At 60.9% G+C, this 12,057-nt stretch overlaps 1 protein-coding gene across 1 annotated transcript in view; it reads right to left on the bottom strand.

Moving 5' to 3' along the window:
- The window catches only part of FER1L5 (fer-1 like family member 5), a 46,839-nt gene that overhangs the window by 19,812 nt on the left and 14,970 nt on the right, over nucleotides 1-12,057 (bottom strand). Inside the window, exons 10-19 of the mRNA XM_058278113.2 lie at nucleotides 9,512-9,542; nucleotides 8,979-9,094; nucleotides 8,711-8,834; nucleotides 8,357-8,409; nucleotides 6,834-6,902; nucleotides 6,279-6,322; nucleotides 6,130-6,212; nucleotides 5,753-5,844; nucleotides 4,069-4,197; nucleotides 2,565-2,742 (exon numbers count right to left, since the gene is read on the bottom strand). Of these exons, the coding sequence (XP_058134096.1) occupies nucleotides 2,565-2,742; nucleotides 4,069-4,197; nucleotides 5,753-5,844; nucleotides 6,130-6,212; nucleotides 6,279-6,322; nucleotides 6,834-6,902; nucleotides 8,357-8,409; nucleotides 8,711-8,834; nucleotides 8,979-9,094; nucleotides 9,512-9,542 (919 nt within the window). The remainder of the gene's footprint in view (nucleotides 1-2,564; nucleotides 2,743-4,068; nucleotides 4,198-5,752; nucleotides 5,845-6,129; nucleotides 6,213-6,278; nucleotides 6,323-6,833; nucleotides 6,903-8,356; nucleotides 8,410-8,710; nucleotides 8,835-8,978; nucleotides 9,095-9,511; nucleotides 9,543-12,057) is intronic.

Genomic DNA, 12,057 nt, shown 5'->3' with positions numbered 1-12,057 from the left:
GACATGCAAGAACGTCTGTGACAAAACTATCGCGGTGGCAAAACAGAGAGAGCCCAGCGTCCTCATGCACCCCATCATTTGTGCTAAAATCAGACAGGGGCCATATACAGGAATGAACAGGAGCTGCGGCCACACATTGCCATGTTAAAAATTGAGGTTGTGGGTGGCGGACTTGGCCCAGTGGTTAGGGCGTCCGTCTACCACATGGGAGGTCCACGGTTCAAACCCCGGGCCTCCTTGACCCGTGTGGAGCTGGCCCACACGCAATGCTGATGCGCGCAAGGAGTGCCCTGCCACGCAGGGGTGTCCCCCGCGTAGGGGAGCCCCACGCGCAAGGAGTGCGCCCCGTAAGGAGAGCCGCCCAGCGTGAAAGAAAGTGCAGCCTGCCCAGGAATGGCGCCGCCCACACGGAGAGCTGACACAAGATGATTCAACGGAAAGAGACACAGATTCCTATGCCGCTGACGACAACAGAAGCGGACAAAGAAGATGCAGAGAACAGACAACCGCGGGGGGGAGGATAAATAATATAAAATAAATAAATAAATCTTTTAAAAAAAATTGAGGTTGCGCTCAAGATACAAGAAAGATTCACCTACGTAAAGTGCTGTAGGGATGAGTAGAGGGGGTAAAAACTAAAGGTATTATTTGTGGAGTTGGACCACGGTTATTTCTTGGGCAAGTGGGTTTGGGACGATGTACAGAGGTGTTCTGAGATGCTGGCAGTTTTCTGTCTTTTGAAGCCGGGTAATGAGCTCACGGCGTTCATTTTATGAGTCTTCTTTAAACTGTGTATATACGTTTTATGTACTTTTTTAAAAGGAGGTACTGGGGATTGAACCCAGGACCTCGTATATGGGAAGCAGTGCTCAAACACTGAGCTACATCTGCTCCCCCATTTTATGTACTTTTGTGTGTGAATATATATATCATAATTTAAAAAGCAGCAGAAAATTATGTTAAGTGAAAGAAGCCACCACAAAAGACCATATGCTATATGATTTCATATATATAAAAGATCCAAAATAGAAAAATCTATAAAGACAGAAGGTCTTTAGTGGTTGCTTAGGGACAGGCAAGTTGGGGGGGAAATGGGGTGACTGCGAACAAGGATGGAGTTTCTTTTGGGGGTGATGAAATGTTCTAAAATTGATTGTGGCGATGGTGGCATAACCCTGAGAATATACTAAAAACGGTTGAATTGTACACTCTGAGTGGGTTGTATGTGTTGTGAATTGTATCTCAATAGAGCTGTTATTAAGAAAACAGGCAGAGGGAAGTGGCTGTGGCTCAAGCAATCTACCAGATGGTGGGGGGGGGGGGTCCCGGGTTCCATTCCTGGGGCCTCCTGGTGAAGGCGAGCTGGCCTGTGCTGCGGAGAGCTGATGCAACAAAAAAGAGACACGGAGGAAAGACAACGAGAGACACAGCAAACCAGGGAGCTGAGGTGGCTCAACGGTTGAGTGCCTCTCTCCCATGTTGGAAGTTCCCAGGATCGGTTCCTGGTGCTTCCTAAAGAGAAGACGAGCAGACACAGAGAGCAGACAGCGAGAGCAGGTGGCAAGAGGGGTTGTGATAAATAAAATAAATCTTAGAAAACAAACAAACAGGTAGAGAGGTGGGACGCACAGACAGGCTCTCCGTGGGTGACCAGGTGGTGGCTGACGAAGATGGAAGTACAGCCCTGTCTACAGCATGGTGCTCCTGCGTTAGCCTGTTGGCACACCTCATGGGGGGTCCCAGCCCCAGGGTTTCTGATTCTGTGGGCTAGAGCGAGGCCAGGTAGCCGGAGGTACACCAGGTGGTGCATTTAGAGAACCGCGCTATTGAGGAGGCACCCCGTAAATGCACATCGGATGGGGGGCTGGATGTTAGGTGGGTGGGTGGGTATTTGGGGGAGGGGCTGGCTGGGATTTGAAGGGATGAGTGACGGAAAAATGGTTAAAGGATGGATGGGGGAAGCAGATTTGGCCCAACTGATAGAGTGTCCGTCTACCACATGGGAGGTCCAGGGTTCAAACTCGGGGCCTCCTGACCCGTGTGGAGCTGGCCCACGCGCAGTGCTGATGCGCTCAAGGAGTGCCCTGCCATGCAGGGGTGTCCCCCACGTAGGGGAGCCCCTTGCACAAGGAGTGCGCCCCAAAAGGAGAGTCGCCCAGTGTGAAAAAAGTGCAGCCTGCCCAGGAGTGGTGCCGCACACACGGAGAGCTGACACAGCAAGATGCCGCAACAAAAAGAAACACAGATTCCTGGTGCCGCTGACAAGAATACAAGCGGACACAGAAGAACACACAGTGAATGGACACAGAGAGCAGACAAGTGGGGGGGAGGGGGAAGGGGAGAAATTTTTAAAAATAAATCTTTGAAAAAAAAGAGGCTGGCCGGCTGGCTGGATTGGGGGGGATGGACGCATGGGGGGGAGAAGGCAGGGCCGAGGACGCTGTGCCGAGAGGGGCGGCAAGTCAGGCCCCCGTGTTGGCTGAGCGCTTGGCAGCCCGCCGGCCCTCGCGGTCCTCGCGTGGTGACGCCCCTGCCTGGCCGGGCCGGCCCCGCGCGGCTCTCACCGTCGTGGATGACGGGGCTGAGCTGGGTGGTGGACACCAGCGGCTTGTACTTGAGGTCCATCTTGTTTCCGTAGTGGCCGATGCTGACCTCGAACTGGACCAGGTCCTTGAAGGCGGGCAGCATGCAGCAGGAGAGGAAGACGACGCACAGCCCATACTTCTGGCGGTTCTGGTGCTTCTAGAACCACAGCCCCGCGCCCCGGGACGTCAGCCGAGGGACGCGGCAGCCAGGCAGGCGGGGTCGGCGCCCCGTCCCTCAAACGCCGCCAGCCCTGGGCTGGGCGCAGCGGGGCCATCCCCGAGCCCCTTCTCGGAACCCTGCCCGGGCCCTGGCCTGGCTGAGCGGGGACGGTGCCTCCGGGGACCCCAGCGCCCGCGCCCCCCGCCCCCCGGCGCGGCTTCCTCCCCCGCCCCACGCCACGGGGCGCCCCCCCTCGGCCTCGCGTGGGCAGGGGCGTGGCTGCGGGCGCTCTCCCCGGCTCCCCCTCGTGCGCGCATCCCCCTCTGTGCCCAGGGTCTCCTCCTGGAGCCCCCCAGTGCCCACAGCTACCTCTGCCCCCCTCGTCCCCGGGGCCCCCTGCCCGTCGCTAAGCCCCTCCTTGTTTCCGGTGCCAGCCTGGGCCTGGCTCACGAGCCTCCTGCCCCCCGAGCCCCTGCCTGCCCCCCGCCTGGCCTGGCCGCGGCCCCCCCTCGGCCACCCGCCCATCTTCTCTCTTGAGCTCCGGGCACCAGCGCCCTCCCGGTAGACCAGCTGGCCCGCTCCCGTCCTTGCCCCTTCTCTGCCACCCTGGGGCTGCTGGTCGCTCCCTCCCGCCCCCTGCCCTCCCCAGGCCGCCCTGGCACCCCCTGCCTCTTGGACCACAGCATCCCGAGGGGCTCGCTCCTCGGGCCCCTTCTCCCCTCCACGGCCAGCCTTCAAGGGCCGGTGCTGGAGACGCACCTTCCGCCCCGGAGCTCGGGCCAGGCAGCCCCGGGGCTGGCGGAGGCGGGTGTCCCCCCAGCCCCTGTCAGAGCCAGCCGGCCGCCTGGCCCTGCTCCTCCGGGAGCCCAGTGGGGTGGGTGCCTCCCCGACCCCCGCGTCCCTGAGCTCAGGGCAGCCAGCCCCTCCTATGGTGGCCACCGCCTCGGTCATTCTGTTCCCAGAGGACCCCCGCTCTTCCCTGCAGCTCTGCTCCAACACTGCCCACGTCCACTGGCCGGTGACCCCACTTGCCCTCCACACGGCTCCCCTGCTCCTCCCGGCCCGGCGCCCTCCCTGCCTCCAGGAATCCAAACTCGCTCTGTTATTTCTCCATAATGGGACTATGCATTTCTTGAACCAAATCAGTCTCGCCTCGGCCTGGCCCCTGGGCACGCGGCGTTTGGCGTGGCGTCAGGCCCTGGCTGGGCCCAGGGGACCCTCGGGTGGGCTGAGCAAGCGTCCCCGCGGCCCCGCAGTGTGCCCGGCTTCTGTGGGCAGGGCTGGGGCCGCAGCCGGTAGGCCCAGGGGCTCCGCCGTGCTTACCTCTATCCTGGTCACATCCTGGGACAGGTCCTTCATCCTCGAGCCCTGATAGGACGTTCTTTGGGTGATCAGTTCCAGGAAGATGCGGCCTCGGTATGCCAACCCGTCCTTCGCCGAGTCAGGAATGTACTGGGGCGACACGCAGGACGGTGAGCGGCGAGAGAAAGGGCAAGCCGGTCCCGCCTGGGCCCTCTGCGCGAGGCGTGATTTGCTCCGTAGCTGCCTCTCTGGGGCTGCTGGAGAAATCCCTCCTTGAACCATGCCCCAGGGAGGAAGATTCTAGAACCCCAGGCACCTCTGTGCTGTGGCGGCTGTGGCAGCTGAGCTCCCCTCTGCACCCTTGGCCCCTCTGCCCCTCCCCGGGGTCTCACCCATGCCCAGCTCTGGCCCCCTGCTCCCCCTGGGCCCCGCTTGGACTGCGGGGACCGCTGGGCTTGTTTCCCAACTGGCAGGCAGGGCGCGCCTGTCCCCTCGGCGGTGGCGAATGGGCCAAGGGTAGCACGGGGACCCCGGAGAGCCAGTGAGGAAACGGGGAGCACGGGGACCCGGGAGACCTGGGGAGGAAACGGGGAGCACGGGGACCCGGGAGAGCTGGGGAGGAAACGGGGAGCACGGGGACCCGGGAGAGCTGGGGAGGAAACGGGGAGCACGGGGACCCGGGAGAGCTGGGGAGGAAACGGGGAGCACGGGGACCCGGGAGAGCTGGGGAGGAAACGGGGAGCACGGGGACCCGGGAGAGCTGGGGAGGAAACGGGGAGCACGGGGACCCGGGAGAGCTGGGGAGGAAACGGGGAGCACGGGGACCCGGGAGAGCTGGGGAGGAAACGGGGAGCACGGGGACCTGGGAGGGCCACACGGGGAGCACGGGGACCCGGGAGAGCTGGGGAGGAAATGGGGAGCACGGGGGCCCAGGAGGGCTGGTGAGAAAGCCTCTATGGTGTCCCCTGGAGGCCGCAGCAGCATATCCCTGCAGGGGGAGGCCTGACTGCAGGAGCAGAAAAGAGCAGTGCCCAGTGGCCAGAGGCCGTCCCTCAGGTGCCCCCAGCCGCCTTCCCGCCCCAGCCCCTCCCGAAGCTGCTTGAGCTGCGCTTCAGGCACTTTGGACCAGAGTTCTTGGGAAGCGGATTTGGCTCAATGGATAGAGCGTTTGCCTACCGCATGGGAGGTCCAGGGTTCAAACCCGGGGCCTCCTGACCTGTGTGGAGCTGGCCCATGCGCAGTGCTGATGAGCGCAAGGAGTGCCCTGCCACGCAGGGGTGTCCCCCGCGTAGGGGAGCCCCACACGCAAGGAGTGCACCCCGTAAGGAGAGCCACCCAGCGCGAAAGAAAGTGCAGCCTGCCCAGGAGTGGGGCTGTCCACACGGAGAGCTGACACAGCAAGATGACGCAACAAAAAGAAACAGATTCCCGTGCCGCTGATAAGGATAGAAGCGGTCACAGAAGAGCACACAGCGAATGGACGCAGAGAGCAGACAATGGGGGGAGGGCGGGGAGGAATAAATAAATCTTTAAAAAAAAGAGAGAGAGAGAACCAGAGTTCTGAATCGTCCAGCTTTGCCTGAGTGGCCTCCCACGTGTGGCCTTGCCTCCACCTACCGGCCACCTGCCCCCCCCCCCTGCACCCCCGGTCATCCCCTGGGGGCGCCCCGTTCCCCGCAGGCCCCCGGGCCCCTGGGCAGCTTACGGCGCCTTCCTCCTCCATGAAGGGGGCCTTCTTGCCCCCGCGGAGAGTCAGGAAGCTGGGCCCGAAGCAGGGCAGGAAGCCGGAGTAGGCGCCTGCGGGAGAGCGGGCTGAGCGCGCGGGGGGCGGGCGCCGGGGGCTGAGCGCGCCAGAGGCCGGCGGGGGAGCGGGGGGAGCGGGCTGAGCGCGCCGGGGGCTGAGCGCGCCGGGGGCTGAGCGCGCCGGGGGCTGAGCGCGCCGGGGGCGGCCGGGGGAGCGGGCTGAGCGCGCCGGGGGCTGAGCGCGCCGGGGGCTGAGCGCGCCGGGGGGGGAGCGGGCTGAGCGCGCCGGGGGCGGGCGGGAGCGGCCGGGAGCAGGCGGCGGCCGCGGGCGCCCCTTGCCTTCGAGCTCGGCGCCGGTGGACGAGATCTGGCTGAGGTACAGGCTGGCCGTCCCGATCTCGTCCCTGCAGCCCCTCCGCGAGCTGGGGAGAGGCGCAGGCTGCAGCGCCCGCCCCCGCCGCGCCGCCCCCCGCGGGCCCGCCGCTCACCAGTCCAGGACGCGGAACTTGACGTAGCTGGAGAGGCAGGGCAGCTGCGGGCAGGACGGGGCGGTGGGCACCCGCTCGACTCCGGACCCCGCGGCGCGCCCCGGGCACCGAGGCCTGGCTGGGTCCCCACCGAGTCGGGGTGCCCACGGACAGGGCTTGGCCGGGGGCACCCCACAAGCGGGGGCCACCGCCAGGGCCCCAGGGCGGGGGTCCCCCCGCGCCTCGTTTTCCCTTGGTGCTCCCTCCTGAAAGGGGTCCCCTGAGGGAGGAGGCTGCGCAGCCTCGGGGCCTCCACCGCCCTTGGGCCCGAGCGCCGTCCAGCGGCCCAGCGGCAGTCGGGCGCCCGGGCCTTCACCGTGTCCCCCGCTCTCTGAACCTCCACTCTTCACCCAGGGCGCCCGCCCCCCCTAAGCGTCAGCCTCCGGGGCTCCGGCCGGGCTCGGGGTGTTCACCGGGGCCATCCCCGTGCCCGTTTCAGGGGGACACGGGGGCTCGGACCGGGAACCCGGCCTGGCGCTCCCCCCACCCCGCGCCGACGGTTCCCAGCGGCCGTACCTGGATGGGGAAGGTCAGGATCTGGTTCCAAATCGGGTTCTCGGTCTGGGTCAGCATGAAGGTGTGGAGCTGGAAACCCCGCGGTCAGCGTCAGTGCCAGCTGCCCCCCCGCTGCCCTCCCCCCCGTGGAGCCGCCTGGGCCCAGCGCTGAGCGCCGCCACCCGCGCGAGCCTGACGGCCGCCGGCACCCAGGGCTCCATCCACCGGCACCCACGTCCCAGCTTTCGCCAGGTCCGGGGGCCTTACTGTTTTCCCTCGAACCGGCTTTCAATCGACTTAACTCTAAGCCTGATGCGGGCTCGGCTGACTTTGTGAGCCGAGAGCATCCCAGACGCTCAGAGCTTAGTAAACGCTCACAACAACGTGCCCTTTCTAAGAGCGTCAGTGGGCAAGATTTAAGCCTAGCCTTTTTCTGGGCAGTATCTGTGAAATCAAGGGTTTTGGGGACTGGCTCAACTTTTTAATATGTAAGTATTCAAACACAGAGATATTAAAATTTAAAACCTGAATGCAGGAAGCAGATTTGGCTCAATGGATAGGATGTCCGCCTACCACATGGAAGGTCCAGGGTTCAAACCCAGGGCCTTCTGACCTGTGGTGAGCTGGCCCACGTGCAGTGCTGATGCACGCAAGGAGTGCCGTGCCACGCAGGGGTGTCCCCTGTCTAGGGGAGCCCCATACACAAGGAGTGTGCCCCATAAGGAGAGCCACCCGCATGAACAAAAAAAGCACAGCCCACCCAGGAATGGTGCTGCACACACAGAGAGCTGATGCAACAAAAAGAGACACAGATTCCGGATGTCACTGACAAGAATACAAGTGGACACAGAAGAACACACAGCGAATAGACACAGAGAGCAAACGGGGGGGGGGGGGGGGGAGAGAAATAAAAAATAATAATAATAAAAATAAAATAAAATCTAAAAAAAGAGGCATTATTAAAAAAACCCTAAATGCCACACCCCCCTGAGACCATCCCGTCTGGCTCCCGGGGGCCCGCGCGCTCTGCGAGTGGACTTTCAGTGCGGTGCTTCTGAAACACCCGCAGATTCTGCCACACTCCTACCTTCAGAAGGTGCGCCCACTTGCCCTCCCCTGGAGCAGGGCTGGATTTAACAACAGGCCTCTGGCAGAATGTGCTGGCAGTGCTGGGTTTGAACCGCAAGGCACCCCTCAGTGACGTCCCCCAGCCTTCCCCACGTCCGAGCAGCGACCTTTTCCGCACGCTTGAGGAGAAGCTCATCTGGCTTCCGGGAGGCTCGCGAGTGCCGGCGGTTCCCTGCCCCATACCGTGCCCTTCCGTTTTCCATCCTTCACCGGCTTGGCGTCCAGTGGGCTCCTCTCCAGGCCAGGCACCGGGTGCGGCTCTGGGGTGCAGGGCGTGGCCTCTGCCTCCATGGGGGCGCGGTCCCGCCGCTCGTGAGCGGACAGCTGGGGCCACAGCTGGTGTCCCCCCGGCTGTCTCCCCCTCCCCTGTCTCTTCCAGGGGACCATGTGCTGAGCTCGCCCCTGTCTCCGCTCACCTTCTCCCCGATGAGCTCCACCTCCAGCACGGGACTCACCAGATGGTCCTTCTCTGTGCGCGACAAGGTAGAGCTCCTTAGGGGGACACGGCGAGCGGCGGGCCACGCGAGGCCCTCCCCGCAGTCCGGGGCGCTGCCCGGCCTCTCCGGCACCCCCTGGGATGCGCTGGCAGCGGGGACAGGGGGCGGGGGGCCGGCACGGGGAACCAGCCCACGTCTGGGCGCCACGAGGTTGGGGCGTGGGGGCTCCGTTCACGTCCTGTGGACTTCCGGCTCGCCCTCCCCCGACCTGAGCTTAGGGTCAGCGGGCGTGGGGAAGCCCCCAGCCCGGGGGCCCCCAGTCCAGGAGCTCACTGAGGTGCAGGTCCTCCGCGCAGTAGATGAAGAACTGCAGGTGGCCCGTGTTGACCGCGACGGCCGCCGACTTGAAGAGCTGGGTGTCCGCCTCGTCCGCCCCGTAGGGCAGCTTTTGGTCCACCTGGAGGGACCGAGTTGCCGGCAGGGCCAGGGCCGCCCGCGTCCCCGGCTCCCACCCACCCATCAGGGGCGGCGGGCACCGCCGGAGGGCACGGCGCGCGGGGGAGCCCGTGGCCTGGGGGTCCGGGCGGGCGGGCCGCCTCACCGGCGCCTGGTCTCCCACGCCGAGGGCACAGAGGGTGACCTTCAGGTAGCCCCTGATGCCGCCGCTGGGGTTGTCGGGCTGGCAGAGGCCTAACCACCGCCGCTGGAGCACGTGGCCTGCGGGGCGGAGGGGGCCGCGGGAGGCCGGGGGCCAGGCAACCCGGCTCATCTACTCCGGTCCCCGGCAAGGGGCCGCGGTGGCTTCCTAGGGGCCCCGGAGGAAGGTCGAGCTTTGGGGACCCGCGTTAGCTACTGCCCCGCCTGGCAGCAGGCGCTGGAGGTGCCGGCGCTCCCCCAACCTCCAGACCTGGGGAGCAGGCGCAGGGCGACCTCGGCTGGAGCTTTCATCCTCCAAAATGGCCTCAGAAGGCAGCAGCCCAACCCAAGGCCGACCCAGCGGGAGGCGCGGAGTTTACTACCAGGAGGGCGAACTTGACTCCCACCCTCTAGCCCCCATGGGCTGGGCCTGCGGGGATTGGGAGGTGTTTGGAGCTTGGAGGGGTTTTGACACATACTTGCACTGACGTCACCTACCTGGAGAGTGGTACACAAACCCAATATCTGTCTGAAAAGCAAGAGCGGGCAGGGGGTCAGCGTGAGCAGCCAGGCCCCGAGAGAGCCGGCGCCGAGACGCCCCCGCGCTCGCCCCCCAGCCGGCGGGCCCTGAGGCAGGTGTGGCAGCCGCCGCCCGGGAAGGGCCGAAAGCCCCAGAGCCGCTCGGCCAGCACGCGGGGACTGGGCTGGAGGGCCCTTCTCCACCAGGCTGCGCCCCCAGACGCCCCCACCCCACGTCCTGGAGGAAGAGGAGGCGCGAGGCAGCGGGTGCCAGCACCCGGGGGGCCCGGCGCGGTGCGGGGCCGAGCGGGGTGTGGCCGCGGCGTTCAGGGCCTCTGGCCGCCTGGGACCCAGGTCTGAAGGTCATCGGGCAACCCGGGACTCTGCAGGGAGGCCCGGGGGCTCCCTCGGGCCCCCACGTGGGCAGGCAGGCAAAGGCTGTTATTTTTTCTTACGATACAACCCTGAAAGCACAATCCACAAAGAAAAATGTGATAAATTGGCCTACATCAAAATGCAAATCTCTCCTGCTTTTTGAAAGATGTAAAGAGAATGAAAAGACAAGTCACGTACTGGAAGAAAGCATTTGCGAATCTGTAGGTCTCATAAAGGACTTGTATGTGGAATCTAAAAGGAACTCTCAAAACTCATTAACTAAACAGCCCGATAAAAATGAACAAGCAATTTGAACAGACGTTTCACTAGAGAAGACAGTAAGATGGCAAATAAGCACACGAAAAGATGGTTAACATCGTTAGTCATTGGGGAAGTACAAATTAAAATAAAAATAATTAAATAAAAACACCATCAGAACGGCTAACCTAAAAAAACAGACTGTACCAAGTGTTGACAGGAAAGCAGAGCAACTGGAACTCCAAGACACTGCTGGTGGGACTATAAAATGGTAAAAGTTATATGGAATTTTAGGGGGAAAAAAGGCTGGCAATTTTCTGTAAAAGTTAAAACATTCCTCTACCACAGGGGTTCTTAACCAGGGGTCCGTGAGTTTGAATCAAAATTTTAAAAAAACATTCTTGTGGGGTCGTGTTGAAGCAGGTGTGATATATTTATTAAATAATACACAGTATAGTGTGGACTTAGTAAAGGGTCCGTGGTTTTCGCCTGACTGGCAAAGGGGGCTCATGGAATGAAAAAGGTTAAGAAAGCCTGCTCTTCCATATGAACTAACCATCCCACTTCTACATATTCACCAAGAGAAATGAAAGCATATATCCACACTAAGATTTGCATGCAAATGTTTACAGCAGCTTTATTGTAATAGCCAAAACCTGGGAAGACTGTAGATGCCATCCACAGGTGAACGGTGGTACAGCAAAACAGCAATACAAAGGAACGAACGACTGATACGCGAACAACGCGGCTGAATCTCAAAATAATTACGTTGAGTGAAACGAGCCAGACAGAGTGGAACACGTACTGCCTGAGTCCATTGACATAAAACTCTACAAATGTGTAAACCGATCTATAGTTACAGGAGGGAGATGGATAGCGGTGGTCGCCTGGGGGAGGGGGAGGCAGGAAAGGAAGATGCCAAAGGGGCACGAGGAGCTTTTGGGCGCGCTGGGTGTGTTCATTATCTTGATGATGGGTGTATACATTTGTTGAACGAATCAAATTGCACACATTAAATACATGCAACTTATTGCACGTCAATGATAAACGAAGCCAAGAAAAACCAACCCAAACCCTAAGGAAGCCGTAGAGCTGGGCAATGACCATCAGCAGCGGTTAGTAACACGCAAGGGGAGACAAGCAGACATTCTGCGCCTCCTGCCCAAGTCATCCCACCAGTCCATCCAAGCCGACTCTGATGAAGCCGCCAGATAGGAAATACAGGGACAGAGGGACACCGGAAATGATGCCCTGCAGGTGCAACCGGCCGAGAACCCTCCGGGCAAAGTCCAGGACTCTCCACTTCTGTTAACAAATAAATTGCAAAGAAAAAAAGGCGGGGGACAACAGAGTAAAAGAGACCTAAATGCATATTACCAACTGCAAGGTGTTTGCATCCTGATTTGAACAGACTTAAAGTAATTGATAACACGATAAAGGCACTGACTCGATATGTAATGCTATCCTGGAATTATAAAGGTTTTTTAGAGGTGATCATTGAATTATGTTATCTGTAATAAAATCTCCATGTTTTATAGACACATTGAAATATTTAAAGATAAAGCAATACGATGCCTGAGAGTCGATTCAAAATAATCCGGCAGGGGTGTGAAGAAAACACAGTTGTCCATGTATTGGGGACGTGGATTGGATGGGAGTTCTCTGCTCTAGTCTTTCTACTTTTGTGCATGTCTGAAATTTTCCTTAATAAAAAGTAAATGTTTTTCAAAGAGGCTCAGGCAAATCCAGCTTTTCTCTGACCTCCACAACTTGCCCAACAGTTCATATTGGGACTGAGCTTTGTGCAGGGGCCTTTGCAAAGGCACCCCACCGCCACACAACCACTCCAGAATTTCTTAATTTTAAGTTGCTACTTCGTTTGTGGGTGAGCT

Source organism: Dasypus novemcinctus, chromosome 17 (genome assembly GCF_030445035.2).
Source record: "Dasypus novemcinctus isolate mDasNov1 chromosome 17, mDasNov1.1.hap2, whole genome shotgun sequence".
NCBI classification, from domain to species: Eukaryota; Metazoa; Chordata; class Mammalia; order Cingulata; family Dasypodidae; genus Dasypus; species Dasypus novemcinctus.
The sequence above is the reverse complement of the archived record's forward strand: the minus strand, read 5'-3'. Positions and strand labels throughout refer to the sequence as shown.